The 17880-nt window shown below is 51.6% G+C and overlaps 1 protein-coding gene across 2 annotated transcripts in view; it reads right to left on the bottom strand.

Annotated features, from left to right (window-relative positions):
- Window positions 1-17880, bottom strand: part of MYO15B (myosin XVB) — a 77902-nt gene that overhangs the window by 26521 nt on the left and 33501 nt on the right. For both annotated transcript variants that reach the window (XM_039502387.1, XM_039502388.1), the window contains 12 exons: window positions 16861-16938; window positions 13117-13174; window positions 11239-11369; window positions 10454-10549; window positions 7443-7678; window positions 7178-7356; window positions 6303-6375; window positions 4692-4889; window positions 4106-4203; window positions 3813-3910; window positions 3435-3522; window positions 571-669 (listed from right to left, as the gene is read on the bottom strand). In XM_039502387.1, the coding sequence (XP_039358321.1) occupies window positions 571-669; window positions 3435-3522; window positions 3813-3910; window positions 4106-4203; window positions 4692-4889; window positions 6303-6375; window positions 7178-7356; window positions 7443-7678; window positions 10454-10549; window positions 11239-11369; window positions 13117-13174; window positions 16861-16938 (1432 nt within the window). The remainder of the gene's footprint in view (window positions 1-570; window positions 670-3434; window positions 3523-3812; window positions 3911-4105; window positions 4204-4691; window positions 4890-6302; window positions 6376-7177; window positions 7357-7442; window positions 7679-10453; window positions 10550-11238; window positions 11370-13116; window positions 13175-16860; window positions 16939-17880) is intronic.

Here is a 17880-nt window from a genome sequence, read left to right on the forward strand (position 1 = left end):
CACGATAAAGAATCACGGGGCCAATGCAGCTGCCCTCCTGCTGGGGCAGGCAAGTGCCCATGAGGGTCCCCTGCACATCAGGCTGGGGACACAGAAGTGCCCGGGGTGCAAGCAGTGAGTCTAACGCAGGGGGCAAATGGAAATCAGAGCCTGAGCACGAGGTGCACATGGCAGAACCGAGCCCACTCCAGGAGGCTACCTCTCAGCTTTCCCACCTCCAAACAAACAAGAGATTGTCCTGGGCCAGTCCAGGTTGGGTGACTATACTCTGCCTCCTGCCCTAAGCCCCTCCTGCACTTTCAATTGGATACGACACACATTTTCCATTTCCTGCTCTAAACTATCGTGTGCGGCCGGAGGGCTGCGGAACAGCCATGCTCCAACACAGGGGTGGCTGCTGCAACTCCTGTACGTGTCATTTGTAAAGTGCGTCATAGAATCAGAGAGTTCGAAGGGACGGCAAGGGTGAAAGGCCCTGTGTAAATGTACTCACTCAACACCCGCCCACCCCCTCATTCCAAAAACTGTACCACCCCTTTTATTTACTGGGCCTTTTTTGCATTTTGTTACCTGGCATGGGTGCTGGCATCATTGGCATGGGTGCTGGCATCATTCCACCCATCATTGGCATGGGTTGGTAAGCTGGTACTTGCATCATTCCAGGGTAGCCTAGGTGGAAAGATGGCACAAGGGCAACCGTCACGGTCAGTGACTTCCAAGTAGGAAAGTGCTTCCCTGCCCCAGTTAGCGCCCCATGCAGACCTGCTACCGTTGGCGCTGCCAATGTGTACGGAGGACGGTGACATGCGATGGGGCTTCCCATCACTCACAGCAGGCTACACAGCAACACCCAGGCAGGAGGAAACTGTCAGGAGAACTGCCCAAGCGGGAGGGGACACCTGGCAGATTAACACACACTAACCCCACTCAACAGCATGCTCTGGACTCTGCCCCCCACCCAGCCTCACTCTGCACCCCTCGTCCCAGCCCAACCAGGAAGCTATTGATCCCAAGAAACCAGGTCTGCAGGATTTGTGTTTACAAGGGAGAATGTCTTCAACTGATGGGCAAAGCTCTCTGGACCTGCCACATCCAGCGCATTGATAGGCCCCCACCCCGCAATGTGGCTGGACGGGCAAACAGCCCACGGCAGACACAGAACAGAGCATCAGCATGGGATGCTGGGAAAAAATGTCCTCCCTCTCCTGGAATAAGCCCCTGCCGCGCACCAGGCTATGAAATAGGAAGGCTGCTGTGCAAAAAGCTGGTAACCCTTGTGGCATCCAGGCCGTGATCACTGCTAGCAGAGAACAGGAGGGTTTCATGCCCTCCCACAGAGCCACAGAACAGTACAGACCTGCCGCATGGTCCCATTCCAACCCATTTAAAAACACCACAAGAGAGAGCCCACGTGCCTCGCTGATTTGTTAACGAGCCATGTCTGGCAATTGGCCACGCCACCGTGATTTGTAATAGCCACAAATGCGTCCCATGGCCATGCCCCAAAGATCTGCAATAGCCACTAATTCCCCATCACACCTGTCTCACAGACTTGCAATAATCATTAAGCTGCCCGTATGTCTGCTTCCCATGTGTTGCAACAGCCAATGGTATTCCCACGGCACCACTTGGCCATGCCCCAGAGATATAACCTGAACTCCAAGCCAACAGGAAAAAAACAAAGAGAGAGAGAACGAACACACCCAAATGCAAGAGCAAGAACCTGAATATGGTTCAGACTTACTAACCCTCTGAATAGCTCGGGATGATAGGGAAGGCTGGGAGGAAGCAATAAGAGAGATTAAAATCCTCCACTCAGAGACAGCCAACATTGTGGAGCCTGTTGGGTCTGTTTAGTGCTGTGGGAAGGGCTAAGGTGGACCCGAGATACCACTGATGTGCTCATGGGGTGGGGAAGGGACGAGCCATCTCCAGGTTCAACATGGAGAAAGGTGTCAGACTCCTGGCAGGAGGAGACATTGAGCACAGCAACTCAGTGGTGCTGTTGGTGGAACGCCCCGGGCCAGTCTGACTTTGGGAGAGGAGCACGGTGGCACTCTCTACGCAGTAGATGGTAGGTATAAAGGGTAGATATAAATGGTCAGTTTTCAGAATGGAGAGGGGTAAATAGTGGTGTCCCCAAGGCGTCTGTACTGGGACCAGTCCTATTCAACATATTTATAAATGATCTGGAAAAAGAGGTAAACAGTGAAGTGACAAAATTTGCAGATGATACAAAATTACTAAAGATAGTTAAGTCCCAGGCAGATGGTAAAGAGCTACAAAAGGATCTCTCAAAACTGGGTGACTGGGCAACAAAATGGCAAATGAAATTTGATGTTGATAAATACAAAGTAATGCACATTGGAAAGCATAATCCCAACTATACATATCATATGATGGGGTCTAAATTAGCTTTTACCACTCAAGAAAGATCTTGGAGTCATTGCACATAGTTATCTGAAAACACCCATTCAATGTGCAGCGGCAGTCAAAAAAGCAAACAGATGGCTGGGAATAATTAAGAAAGGGATAGATAATAGGACAGAAAATATCATTTTGCCTCTATATAAATTCATGTTAAGCCCACATCTTGAATACTGTGCGCAAATGTGGTCGCCCCATCTCAAAAAAGATATATTGGAATTGGAAAAGGTTCAGAAAAGGGTAACAAAAATTATTAGGGGTGTGGAATGGCTTAGTAAAACTGGGACTTTTCAGCTTGGAAAAGAGATGGCTACCAGGGAGATATGACTGAGGTCTATAAAATCATGACTGGTACAGAGAAAGTAGATAAGGATGCATTGTTTATTACTTCTGATAACACAAGAACTAGGGGTCACCAAATGAAATTAATAGGCAGCAGGTTTAAAACAAATAAAAGGAAGTATTTATTCACACAACGCATAGTCAACCTGTGGAACTCCTTGCCAGAGGATGTTGTGAAGGCCAAGACCATAACAGGGTTAAAAAAAGAACTAGATACATTCATAGAGGATAGGTCCATCAATGGCTATTAGCCAGGAAGGGCAGGAATGGTGTCCCTAGCCTCTGTTTGCCAGAAGCTGAGAATGAGCAACAGGGGATGGATCACTTGACAATTACTTGTTCTATTCATTCCCTCTGAAGCACCTGGCACTGGCCACTGTCGGAAGACAGGCTACTGGGTTAGATGGACCATTGGTCTGACCCAGTAGGGCCATTCTTATGTTATGTTCAATAGCCTCCAGGGCTACTCTCCAGAGCGTTACAGCCTCCTGAGGCATGCGCTGACCCGCTCCAGAACACACTGTGAATCAGTCAAGCACATGGCCTCACCGCATCCTAGAGACCCGCTGGCCCACACCAGCTCACACCCCTCTATGGCCCAGCAGCAGTCTCTGCCACAGCCTCTCCACGTGCTGACCCAGGATGCTCACCCCTCCCCTACTGACCTGCAGAAGGAAAGGCTCCTTGCTGGGTGGGTCCAATTTTTCCACCTCCTTTCATGCGTCCAGTCAGGCTCCTGCCATTCTCCATATCCTACAGTGAGAGAGCCCAGCGTTACACGGCTCACCAGGACAGGGGTTGGGGCAGATGGACAGACAGCGTGTGCAGCAGGACAGACAGCCACACACAGGCATGCTGGGATCACATCTCCCCATCCCACGGAGCTGAACTCCAGGGAAGGAACATACAGACTGACACAGGCAGAAGGCGGGAGAGAGGGAAGGAAAGGAAGCTGTAGGCAGACAGAGGAGTGGAAGCGAGGGAGAGAGGGAAGGAAAGGCAGCTGTAGGCAGACAGAGGGGAGGAAGCGATGTGAGACTTACTGGCACTCCAGACCCTTGATGGAGCACTGGGTCGAAGAGGTCATCCACATAGTGCTCCAGGCCTTTGGGGGTCCTCGGGACGCCTTGGACTCCCAGCCCTGGGAGCAAACAAGGGTCCAGTCACCAGTTAGGTGTGGAATAGCCCCTCCCTCCCTTCCCCAGGCTTGTTACACTGGGTATGAGCCCTCCCCCACCCCCGCCTCCCTGAATGCTGCTGACTTCAGCCACCCGGGCACTGGGGTCTACTCTGTCTGACTCCTCGAGTGCCTGCCTCGCTCCAGGGAGGAGCTCACCTGAGTAGGTGCTCTCAGCGTCCAAGGATGGCGGCAGAAAGGGAGGAGGGAGAGATGGAGCCTGAATGCCTGGTGCAGGAGGGATGTCCCAGTCCATCCTGTCGGAGGGAAAGTCAGAGAATTGAGAAAAGCACCGAGTGCTGGGAGCATAGGCGCCGATCTCCACCCACTGGCAGCCAAGCTCCCTCCCCACCCCCAAGCTCACCTCTGACTCCTCCCCTGAGCACACCGCGTCCCCACTTCTCCTCCCAGGCTTGCCACCACAAAACAGCTGTTTTGCGGCATAACAAGCTGTGGGAGGGAGCGGGGAGGAGTGGGAATGCAGCACGTTCAGGGGAGGAGGCGGGGAAGAGGCAGGGCCGGGGCGGGGATTTGGGGAAGGGATCCAATAGGGGCAGGGAGGGGGCAGGGTTGGGGAGGAGACTTTGGGGAAGGGGTTGGGATGGGGCGGGGCAGGGGGGGGAGGGGGTGGGGCAGTGGTGCAGTCAGGGCAGGGGGACACTAGCACCCACCGGCACCAGGAGAAGTTGGTGCCTATGGCTGGGAGTGGGGGATGTATGCTTGGGAAGTGGCAAGGGGCACTCACATGTCCAGAGAGGCGCTCCAGGATGGGCTCCCTTCCCACTCGGGTGTGATGGGATAGTCAGCCGAGGACAGGGAAGGGTTGCCGGCCTCCTCCATCTCTCCAATGAGATCCAGCATGAAGTCACAGCCGGGCAGGTCCCGCCACACCTCGCCTGTGAGCATGGAGACAGACCACCCTCGAGGCTCCTTATCCAAACCCCTGAGAATGGGAGAGAGGGGGAGAGGAAGAGAATGCCAGAGTCAGTGCAGAGGAACACCAGGGCCATGGGGGAGGGAGCGAGGGAGGGAGACGTGGTGAGAAGAAGAAACAGTTCAATTTCCTTCCCCTAGCACCATTTTTTTCTAGCCCAGGATGGTTATTCCTCCCCTCAGCAGACTCCACACAGCCCTCAGCTAACCCTAACCCTCCCCCAGCATATATGGATCTCACAGCCTCTCATAGCCCCCTGTGAGGGACAGATCACCATCCCTGTTGTTCAGAGGGGGAGAGTGAGACACAGAGTGATTAAGTGATTTGCCCACGATCAGATGGAGAATCTGGCAGAGCCAGGGACTGTACCCAGATCTGCTGATTCCCATGCCCCAAGGCCAACCTTTCTCTCCCTGGGATCAATGGTCCTCCCTCTCTTCCTGCGCTCTGAGCTAGGACCAACACCGGGAGACACACAGCTCCTCCTGACTTGAGAGCACTTCACTGGGCTCTGCCAGACAGGGTTTCACCAGCCCCATCTTGCTGGCCTGCCCAAAGGCAGTGTGGCCTAGTGAACAGAACACAGGACTGGGACTCAGGAGACCTGGCTTTTATTCCTGGGTTTTCCAGTGGCTGCTGGTTGACCTCAGGTAAGTCACTTCCCAGCCCTGTGCCTCAGTTTCCCCATCTTTAAAATGAGGACAATGATAGTGACCTCCTTTGTAAAGTGCTTTGAGATCTATGGATGAAAAGTGCTATAAGAGATCTATGAATCATTATTATCCTCACCACCACCACCCTTTTCAGGTTGATCATCTGCACACACACACACCCCACACACAGCAGGCTGCATCTGCACATCAGTGTCAAAAAGGAATGCAGAAGAGAAAGTCATAGGAGGCTCCATGCCATATCCTGGAGTCCTTGACATCTCCTCCCCCCCACACCCTCACCTTTCAATCTCTTCCCTTCCATCCAATCCCAACCACTTCCCAAAGTACTAAACCATTCGGAGTTAGAACTGTTCAGTCCAGAGAGGCTCAGGAGCCCAAGTTATTCACAGAATTCTATTCTGAAATAATGGATGTAAACTCTCATGCTTCAGGGCAGGAGCCAACCAGTAAGGGCCTGGGGTCAGGAAGAATCGTTCCCTTGTACTCTATAATTGTCCAGTATGGGGTTTCTTTCAACTTCCTCTGAAGCAGCTGGTGCTGGCCACATTCAGAAGTGCGATCCTGGGCTAAATGGGCCAGTCTGGCAATTCTTATGTTATTGGAGGTATAAACAGTGCAATCCCATGCACAGGTACTGGAGAGAGAGGTGGGAAATGCAGCTATTCCAGGGATGAATGCATTACTCCTGGCCTGCAGCCCTGTCCAATGTGAACCCAAAGAACAATAGCACTCCCCCCTTGGACTGTACCTTGAACTCAGGATCCAGCCTGCGTACTGTTCCCCTGTTGTCCAGGACTCTACTTCGGCAGAGAATGTCTCCTCTAGCCCAGGAAAGAGAGAGTCAGCACAGAGCCTTCCACAGAACTAAAAATGGCACAAGATGGCGGCATGCGGAGAGCCCTGTTGGAGGATCTCACACACGGGCTGCTAAGGAGACTCAGAGGGGCCGAGAGCAGGTTGAACGCTCTCCCCGGGGGCCCTCTCTGGACTAGCACATGGAGCCTCCGTAATTATTGTGTGCTTGCCAATGCCAGGGCATTCTGGATCCCAGAATAAGCTCTAATTGGTAGCCAGGTGCCTGTAGCCACTCGCTGCAGAAGCCCAACTTGTGTCACCTGAGGCCTGGTTTGCAGAGGTGCCGAGCACACACTATATTACAAAGAAAGTACATTGGAATGGAAATGTTTTTGGGGAGAGAAAAAAGCCAGGGGCAGAGGTTCAGCTAATCAGCGAGCAGCAGGGAAAGTGACTCATGCTGGGGGACACAGAGCAATGGGGAGCAGGGGAAGAGGCAGATTTTGTTCTAGCTGGAGCAGGAGCAGCGAGTGATGGCTGCAGCCAGGGCACCAATCCTTAGATGGGCCCAACTCAAAAGAACTGAAACGTTGGATCAGGCTCTAGATGAGCATCCAGCCTCCGTCTCTACAACAGGCAAGACCCTGAATCTCTGACTTTGGGAGGGGTTGGGCACCGGGTTCAAACCCTCATGCTCAGGCCAGCAAGTAACACAGGTCTTGTGCCCACTTCCAGCCACGGGAAGGATTTTCTGAGCCCCCTTTCTAATTCCTGCATCAGCAGAGGCCTTGTAGGGGTTCGAAGTTGGGGAGGGCAGGAGCTAGTTACCATTATAGGTGAAGACGTCCAGCACCATCTTCCCTCTCCTCTGGTTAGCGGTCCACTCCAACAGAGTGGGAGGATGGGCACGGGAGACCTCGGGGTCCGTGTCTGTCTGCTGCATTGCCGTGAGGATCTTGCGCTGGCAAACAGCATTGTAGCCTTCCAGCCCGTGGTCTGACACGAACCTGCAAACCAGGCAGCTGCCTTTAATACATGCTGCTCCTCTCTGGAAACAGCAATAAAAAAGGAGCCATCTCTCCCCCTTCCTTACTTCAGCAAGGGTTTCTCCAGTGCTGGCAAAGGGGTAAATGCACTCAGGAGGGCAGCCATCAGAGCATAGCCTCGCTGGCTCTGTTCTGTGTCTGGGTTCTTCCACACCTGGCTGACCACCTGACTCAGAATCTCGTTGCGCAGGGCCGGGTGGCCCAGCCCTCGGCTGGCGATGTAGTTACCCAGGAGCACTTCCTGCCAGCTCTGGAGGTTCCTGTCCCCGATGAACCGCAGGATCTAAAAGAAGCCCAGTGGAAAAAACAGCAAGGGGCTGAAACCGAAACATTCCGACCCAAGCTCCAATTGCAGGTACCTCACATTTCCGGAGACATCTGAACTAGGAGCATCAATTGGCCTCAGGAGCCCTCTACAACATTCAGATCTGAATTGGGGTTCAGATTTCAGATCCCCACAAGGTTTAGGAGAATTTTGGAGGCAGCATGTCCTGGGGCTAGGGCATCAGACTGGGAGCCAGGACTCCTGAGCTATATTCCTGACTGCCATTGACCTGCTGTGTGGTCTTGGGGGAGTCACCTTCCCTCTCTGGGCCACAGTTTACCTGTCTGTACAATGAAGGAAATTATACTCACCCAGTCTTCGTGAAGAGCTCTGAGATCTATATACTGTACTAAAAAATGCTAAGTGCTATGGAGTTATTAGTAAAAACTCCATAGTTAAGGCTGGGCTGATTATTGCACTTAAAGCAGACATTTGATCTCTGGTTTGTATGAAAAACACTGCATCTATTTCCCAAAATTACAGCACTTCCTCTTTGACTACGGAATTAAGGTTCTGAGAATTCACAAGTATATTTATGAATAAGTTTAGGAATTACAATTATTCAAAAATAGGCCCTTTAAAAATCTGTAGCACACAGACAGACTCTTTGGTCTCCAAAGGTAACAGAAGAGACTCTTCAAACTTCCTGTATAGTTAAAACTCCCTGAAATCTTGTACACAGGCAACATTTTTAAAGGGTTACAGTATTTATCCTTTTCCTCATTATTTCCACTATCCTGGAAGTTTGAAGAGTCTGTGCTGATCTGTTAGTGAGATCTTTGGAGACAAAAGAAAGTTCTGATTTAGGGTGCTAAATTTCTTAATTAATTAATTTTTAATGTAACTGAATTCCTAAAGTCATCAACAGATTTGTGTGTCAATTCTGAGAACATCCATACTGTACTGAAAGAGTAAGTGCTGTAATTTTGGAGAAGATACGCTGTATTTTTCACACATAGCAAAGAGGCTGAATCCCTTCTTTAAACAAAAATCTCTACTCCACGTCCACACAGGAAAACAGATAGTGCCCTCCCAGAGACAGTAGAACATGAGTAAAGTCACAGCTCTGGACTGTAAGACTGAGTTAAAATACATAGACTCAATCACAGAATAAACCACTTAGAAGGGAAGTCACAAATGCTGCAAAATGCAACATAATGGAAAGGAACAGCAGCCACGCTCAAAGTCTCATTAAACTTTGAGCCATCCAGGTGTACACATGCCTACACTGAGAGTCACTGCACGACTGTATTGCTGTAACTCCGACCTCCCTCACTCCACCCCTTCCCTGTGGTTTGTCATTCTCACATGTTCGATCAGATCTATACAATTAACCCCATAAAACACTTTCAGATGTAAGCATTAGTATAGACATTTACCTTCAGTACAGCCCTCCTACCCCCTGCTCTCGGGACACTTGCCTTTAAATATATCAGGTGATCCTGGTCGCTTTTCTTAACTATTTTGAGGGCCCTCTTCAAACCTCCCCACCCTGACTGACTATGCTTCCCATGGTTGGCTTTGAAAAACCACTAGTGTTTTATTTAAACCAGAGTAAACATAACAAGCCTCACAATAGTGCTCAGTAACCCTTCTACTTCCCACTGCTAATCTTACCGGAGCCTTCCCTTCCTGATCACAGCCCAGCTTCCCAACCCCCGCTGTGATCCTGCACCCTCTCTCCTCCTGGGCCAGCCACGACCCTTCAATTCTCCCATCTGGGGGAGCTTCCATTCGGGAATCCAAACCTCTGTGACTCTCTGCCCCCAGTAGCGTATGTGCTTTTGATCTCCATCCAACAACAACATTTCCCAACAGACAATTTCATTTTACTCTTACCCTATAACAACCTCTCATGTCATACAATTTAAAGTTAACATAGTCCCTTCTCCGTCCCCACTGGGTGTTGCCCCTAACCACTTCCCCCCACCCCCATTCACATACAAAACTCTCACCCAACCCAGGCTAGCTGGCCCAGCTGGGGCTGTAGGCTAAAGTGCTTTCACTCAAGCTGGTAACCCGCCCCCCTTTGCTGTGTGGATGCAGGCTAAACCACTAGAGTGTTGATAGCCCTGCACTGCCTTTCCACAGTTTCCCCCCATGCACCCAGAAGGACAGACAAGTTCTCCCACCATTCACTGGGAATGGACGAAAGAGCGGCTCAGCTTGGTGCAGGGCTAAGAACCATAGGATATGCCCCCAGAAGCCCATGCGATGTACAGGGGTGACACAGCACCAGTGAGAACACAGTAACTCGCGTGTGGCTTTGCAGCACAGCTGCTCCCACCCGGGTGCCCATCGCCAGCATTAACGCTGCAGTGAGGACGTATCATTAGCCAATTTACTTCCCCAGAAAAGCTCAGCTCAGATCCCACCCTCCCTCCTGTCTTCCAGCTTGTTTGAAAGAGGCTTAGGGAGGTCAGGGGACCTGCCCATGGGCAGACAGCGGGCAAGTGACTTCATGGATATAAATCCAGGGTCTTCCTGGCTCTCAGTTCTTTTGCTGTCACCTCTAGACCGCATGACTTTCCTTCTGGGGGTACCACTGCACTCGGGGTCCTGTGAACCCCAGCAAAGCCCCTCCGCTTCAGGAGACAGAAAGCTTCTAGAGGAGCAGAGTGCCTGCGTAATGTGCCTTCATATTTCATTAATGCTCCACTACAAAAGCCAGTGGGGTTGCTTTGGGATTGTCCGATATTGTAGGCTAGCTGCAGCCCCGCCCCCTGCACTCACCAGTTTGTTGATCTCCAGAGCACCCTGCGTGTCCTTGCCCTCCAGGCGGGTTAAGGGCTGCTGCAGGGGCTGTCCAAGGGCAGGGAAGTTGGGCTCCTAGGAGGTGAAAAAGGACGGAGTTCATGGCTGGCATTGCCAATGGCTGGGGCGTGCCCCCCTGCTCCAAGCCCTAGGAGAGAGCCGGAGTCCACGGCGGGACTCTGCATTCTCCCAGCTGTACCAGGCAAACAAGGGCAAAGAGCGGGCTGAGGCGGCATCAGACGGCTTGTCGTGGGGCTCAGTTCTTTATCAGACTCCTAGGCAGAGTCCCTAGTGACAACCCAGTGCCATAGACACAGGCCACGGGGACGCAAAGCACAGACAATGTATGCAGCCCCTGTGGGCGTGTCTGCAGCCCCCGACATCAGGCATGTACCGAAACAGAGAATTGAGGAGGTTACGGAGCCCAGGAAAGCGTCCTAACAGAGACAGTACAGGCAGGGGCACCGGAACAATGTGTATGGCCGGGCTGCTGAGAGCCATTGAACCAAACTGTAAACCCTGAATATAATGGAAAGCATTTCGAGCTGGGGGGTGCGGCAGTTCCAGCACCTATGAGTATGCGAGAGAGTGGGGGAGAGGCAGAACGCTGTGGAACCTGGGGCAGACTGGCAGAGGCAGGGAGAGGAGGAGACAACACTGAAGCAGGGGTGGGGGTAGGGAGGTAACAAGCAGGGAGGAGGCAGGAGAAGGGGCGGGAGAGAATGGAAGGGTCCCTGTGGCTTCTGGCATCAGCAGCATCCTACCTGGAAGTGAGACCTCATGAAGACGGAGAAGGGAGAGTTATTGATGTTGGGTGGGAGGGAGAGGTCGCACTTGGCCTTGACCTCCGGAGGTGAAACCTCCACGATCTGATTGGCCTGAACATGGTGCTGACCTGTAAGAGAGAGAGAGAAAATGGACACTTAGCCTCAGGCCCATCTAGACACGGTGCCACACACCCAGTTACCAACACACCCTGCCCACCAAAGACACTCGCACCATCACCCAAGGCAACCGCATCAACGCCCCTCCCTGAGACACCAAACACCCACATCACCCATCTTCACCATCACCCTCCCCCATCAGACACCCTGCACCACCCCCACCTGAGACACCCATGCCATCTGCCCATCCCCACAGACCCCTGCCCACACACAGCTTCTCTGTTCACCCTCACACTGCCGCTTCTCCAGCTGGGGTTGGAGCGACAGAACAGGCCTCCTCAAAGAATGGACTCTTTTAGAAAGAGGGAATTAGCAGAGCAGAGAGGGGTCATGAAAACAACACATCCAGGATTAGCTCAGTGAGGGGTGTGGACCAAACCTCTGACGCCCGCAGCGCTGAAGCAGCTCATAGGGAACGCCCCAGGCCAGGGCTCTGAAAGGGTTTCCATTCCTTTACAGGTGTATAAATAATGCAGCACTGCAGAGACTCTGCTGGCAGTGTCCCAGTCGATAAATAAACCAGAGGCCACCATGAGTGAGGCAGAAGATAAGGGATTTATCAGGGGCGATAGGACAACAAACGCCTCCCTGGCTGCAGAGACTTCCCCAAGCAATATGGCTTCTGCACACCTTCTCCAGCAATGCTACTTTCCTTCCCTCCCACCTCCTCTCCCTTCGCTTTCCAAGCCAGCGCCTCCCCCACTGCCACCTCCTCTGGTTAAACCCTATTCATGTTCCAGGGGAAGCAAAAGGTTTTCCTGTCCCAGGAAAGCTTTTGAGATTTCAAAACTTTCTCATTCTGCACTGGGATGAAGTCAAGACCTTTCCAAAATGTTCATGAATTGAAACCAGAGGTGGGCAGGGAAGGGAAGTGGGGAGAGAGGGAATAGCCTGTTGCCTGGTGTTCAGGGCACTCAGCCAGGACAAGGGAAAGCCAGGTTCAACCTCCTGCTCTGAATCAGGCTATTCCTGGGACATCTATGCCTGCCTGCCCTCCCCCCTTCCCCCCGCCCCCCAACCAGAGGAAAGCTGGATACGTTCCTCCCAAAAGGGTTTGGTTTTGATGAATCAGCATTTTCCGATGGAGGGGAAAAGGAATTTTGTCAAAACATTCCCAACCCGCACGACTTGCCACACATCTCTTTGGTCGCAATGCTTCATCATCTACATCTCCTGGGGGATGCTTCCGTGGGCAAGGAGCACGGGGAACTCAGCGCCATCTGCTCATTGACAGGTGTCTTGCCCCAATGATTAATTAATTTGTATTATGGCAGCACCTAGGAGGCCCAACTGAAATAGGAGCCCCAATGTGCTAGGTGCTGTACAAAGAGACAGGCCCTGCCCCCACAGAGTTCCAATCTAAATATATGAGCCATACAAGGGGAAAGAGGCAAAGAGAAGGGAAATGACTTGCCCACATTCACATGGTAGGTCAGTGGCAGAGCCGGAGGGATAAAACCCCACATCTCCTGAGCTCCAGTCCAGTGCTGTATCCACCGGACAATGCTGCCTGTCTATCCCTGTATCTTGGAGGAGGCCTTATACACATCCACCTGGGTTATCATGTTTACATTTCCAACACTAACAGAGCAGATACGATACAGGTGAGAGAGCGTGCCAAACACACACACATGCAAAGCCACGAACGCAAACACCATGAGTTAGAACCGAGCGAGCGGGCTGGAGGGGTTTTCTTACCTTTGGCAGAGTGCAGGAGTGCCGCAAGCTCTGCGGGGATCTCCAGCAGCCCCACGTCCTGAGGAGAGAGGGAGCAAAGAGTCAGCAATCGGGGTCACAGTAGCCAAAGAAAAATAAATTTGTTTTAGGCAACACGCAGGGTCAGACGGGGACAGGTGTTTTTACTCAGCCTTCCGGCTACGCTGCCATTGACATCGACGACAGCGTGGCTGGAGCCAGGACTTGAGCGTTTGAGCCAACCAGAGTAATTGGCGTGTGTGCGTTCTAGATTATAAAACACAAGGGAAAAATAAGAGTCGCAATGAAGAGTGCACTGGAGAAAGGATGGTAAAGTAAGAGGAAAAGTCACTGCTGCTGAAACTCAAGCACTATGTGGGGGAAAGATACCAAACTTATTGCATTTTGGTTACTTCTCCCAGGTCCAAGAGGTTCCTAGTTTTGTATAGATGAGACCATGGTTCTGGGTTTTTCCCCCGCTGCAGCTGCTTTTTTGCTATTTTGCAGCATCCAAGAGCGCTACTGTACAAATAAAAAGAAAAGTGGCCATGAAGTTAATGGAGTTAATCTGGATTTATGAGATTGTAACCTGGCCCCTAGGGTCTGTTCTCTACTTCTCTGCACCTCGCATTGATGTGTACACCTATGCAAAGTTGACACACCTTGCTACCATTTCAGAATGACGCCACTTTGCACAGGTATCATTGGGTATGTCTACACTGCAATCAGAGGTGTGAGTGCAGTATGTGTAGACATAACCGAGCTAGCTTTGATCCAGCTAGCAGTGAAACCGCAACAGCCTGCCCAGGACACTGGGTACGTACTCCAGAGGCCGGCCCATGCTGCTGCGGCTTCACTGCAATTATTATTCAAGTTAGCTAGATCAAAACTAGTCTGATTATGTCTACACGTGCTGCAGCCACACCTCTGACTGCAGTGTAGACAGACCAATGACGGTATATGGTGCAAAGCAAAGGAGAATCAGGCCCCGGGGTCCTTGCCCTGAATTTCTTATGCTTATTGGGCCTTATTCTGTCTCCTCCAGTCGAGTAGTACCTTGCTAGGTCAGAAATCCCATTCATTTCAATAGGCTAGTCACTCGAGTCCAAGCCCGTCTGACCCAAAACATCCCCGCTGCTGTTTTTAGCATTCTAACTCGAGCAGAGCTAGCCTGAGTCTGTCCACCTGGACTGGGAGGCACGCTCCCAGCTGCAGCGTAGACATACCCGAGTAAAGCACACAGAATTTGGGCCTTTTGTTTTAGCTCTGCGTGATTAAGCCGCTCAGTAACTGATCATTTTGACATCTCTTTCCTTTCTGTCATGACATTTCTCTGGGCAGCTATTAATAAAGACAACTTCCCATATTTTAACCAGTGTGGTTTGGCCAATCGGTAAAACATCTGATTTTAAGATTACACTTGCTGAAGCATCCAGGAAGCGGATAGTAGCATTTCCAGACTTGGATCCATGTTTTAGAACCCATGGTTATCTAAGGAGTGCTCCTGAGGCATGCCCAATTGTGGGTGGCAAAATCCTCAAATGCAGACAATTTGCATGGTTTCAGGTTTCATTGCAAACTCAGGCCTGGTTTACATACAGTTTTTGTACGTGTAAATTACTTTAGTTGGCAGCGGGGAGGAGTTCACTGAAATAGCTGTACCTGTACAACCCAAGATATGGATGCAGTTATACCGATATTCTTTATTCCCCTTTCCATAAGGGAATAGCTATAGCAGTCTAAGGCACCTTTATTCCAGCAGAGCTGCTTTATACCACTTCAACAAGACAGGTAAAGTGGTACAACTTTCTAGTGCAGACAAGGCCTCCATAGATATATCATATGCTCCACAACCCGAGACAACCTGACCTCAGTTTCAAGCCAGCCTGGGCTGAAGTACGTTGATCTCAAAAACCAAGCGTAACTCTAGGCTTCATGTGAGTCTGTGCCATCCTAAACCCAAAAGGAAATCAGGAGAGTGGGCTGCCGTATGAAATGAAACCGAAGGCGGTATTTGCATAAAGTGAAAGCACCATACTGTCCAGAGTCCTCAGTCTTATCACAACAAAGCAAGTCCCAGGCTGGGGCCAGGCCTTGAAGAGGGGGATTGGCCTTTGCTTGTTTTGCAGCAGCACCAGTTGGGCTTCATGCCGCAGACAGAACAGGGGGCGGAGCATCCCCCGGGAGCTGCTGAGCACGCACAACTCTCTCTGATTCAGTAGCAGTTGAGAGGTCCTGCCTCCAGGGCTGTCCTTAGGCATACGCAGCATACGTGGCTGCCGCGGCAGCACTTTGAAGCACTAAGTGTAGTCAAAGCGCCAGCGCTGGGAGAGAGCTCTAAAATACACATGCCAGCCCGGGCTGCCATCGGGCACAGGGGCACCAGTTTAATAATACTGCATAGGGCCCCATAAATCCTAAGGATGGCCCTGCCTGCCGCAAACATGGATGATTCAAGGACAGAAAAGCAGGCCAAACTTGTCCCAAAAAATTGTTCAGAGAGAATCATTTGCCCAGTTGCATCCTTGGCCCCTCTTCACTGCCGTTGTGCAGGTGACAGGCTGACATTTCTGCTCAATCCTGCATAATTAGGGTGACAAGATGTCCCGATTTTATAGGGACAGTCCTGATATTCAAGACTTTTTCTTATATAGGCACCTATTACCCCCCACCTTCTGTCCAGATTTATCACACTTTCTATCTGGTCAGCCTATGCATAATCCATCACAGAACTGATAGAAACCACTAAGATTTATTGGGACATATCCCAGTATCATGAGAACACAGCAGTAGCCTAGGCATTAACCCCTTCATGGCAATAGGAAGTTGCACCCTCACTTCTGAAGTGCAGGAGCACGGCTGGAATTTTGGCACTGCAGAGGCTGCTCCTGAAAGGGGAGCTGCCTCCTGGAGGCTGCTCCTGAAAGGGGAGCTGCCTCACAAAGGATTTGCTAAATTACATCTCAGTCCATAGCAGGGATCAGGCCTGATAACCAGACAACAGACAATACCCGTCTTACAGATATTGTTGCTGCTAATCTCTTATGATTATAAAATGTATTTTACCCCAAAGACCTTCATCCGCACTGCCTCTCTCACATCTACAGACAGACCCCATCCCCAGCACACACAGGAACAGTTCAGGAACGATCACTCCAATGTAGCCACCCCAGAGGTGGCATACAGGCAAACAGCAACAAAAGCAACATCATGCTTCAGTTCAAGAGAAGATGATGATACCATACCCCCTCCAAAACTGCAGGTGGAATTACCCAAGGTGGGCTTTGGCCCCTGGCTTGGGGCTGACATCCCTAACTCCAAGGAAAAACCCCATAGAATCTATAATAAAGGCAAGTGATTGGGATTGAGGGCCCTGATTTTGCAGGTCACCCAGAAAGAACAGCAGAGAAAAGGGCATTAAGGCAAGATTTTCAGTCCCTTAGAGCATTTGATCACCAAATTCCATTGATTTCTAATGGGAATCCAAATCCCTTAGACATATTTCCCAAGCTCAGCCCCAGGCATTTGGGTGCCTATACTGCTCCTCATCAATGCACATTATCCCATGGAATTGCAGCACTTCGGCTCCCTTGGATGGAAGGAAAGGGCTCCTCTGCCAGCTGACTGAGTTATACACTCCCCGGCAGGGACAGACCTGCCAGATCACATCCGTGAAGTTGGAACTGTCACACTGGTGGAAACCCCAGCAGGCCCTCATAGCTGATACATCAGAGTTTATCGACCTACCATTCCTGGGGGGCTACCACTCTCCTCGCCACCTTTGGCCAGCAACTCCTCTCTTTGCCTGCTGACCTCACGCCTCTGCTGTCAGAAGGAAAAGAAATGGCAAGTGAGGGCATTTCCTGGGGTGTGCCAGGCATATTGGAAGGGCAAATGCTCTGGATTACCAGGTACTTCTAGCTACAGTTCCCGGGGATGTGCAGTAGCTGGCCTGCCATGTCAGCCGCTGGCGTGTTAAAAGGAGAGGGTGAATAGTAACACAGCAGCTTCTTAGGATCTAGCTACATTAGGGGGCTGAGGTTTGGCCACCGCCCTTAGCATCCACCAGGGGTCTAAGACCCTCATTCCCAGGCTGGCCGCAATCAGAAAGAAGCTTCTGCCACACAGCCTGCTCTCCAGATAGCCTGGCATTCACCGTCTCACGGAACACTAGTGACAGTGACCCACTAAGCATTCAGTGACCGGAAACATGGTTCATTGCCCTCTCTCGGCAGCTGGAAAACCTGAATCCAGCCTGGAGAGGTACCCAGAGGGCTGTCCCCAGCCCCAGAGGGTGGGACAAAGAGTCAGGGGAAGCCGGGCTCCCATTCAGCTCTGCCCTTTCCCAATCGGCAGGCAGGGATATTCCACCACATCCCACCCCATGCTACTCACCTGCCTCCTGCTCGGAGGCTGTGCGGCTGTCTCCCTCCTTCTCTCTCCTGCTCGTCTGCTGAGGACGTGTGTGGCTAGATGGGAAGGGACCAGGGCTGGGCCGGCCTGGGCTGAGAAAAGGGCAGGCGTACTAAAGTCCGCCCAGGGCAGCGCTGCAGGGGAAGGAGGGGGGGAAACTGCGGTTCCAGCAGGTGAACTTTGAGACCTTTTATTGTCGTCACTCCGGGAGGAACCAGAGCCTTAGAAAGTAAACATGGAGGGGAGGGTATGGGAGGCTTTGCTGTGGTTACGCTGGAGAGGGATTGGAGCAGAGCTGAGAACGCAGGTCCTGCTCTGGAAGCACAGCACAGCCACCCATGCCTGGCCATGCCT

Source organism: Mauremys reevesii, linkage group 15 (assembly GCF_016161935.1).
Source record: "Mauremys reevesii isolate NIE-2019 linkage group 15, ASM1616193v1, whole genome shotgun sequence".
NCBI classification, from domain to species: domain Eukaryota; kingdom Metazoa; phylum Chordata; order Testudines; family Geoemydidae; genus Mauremys; species Mauremys reevesii.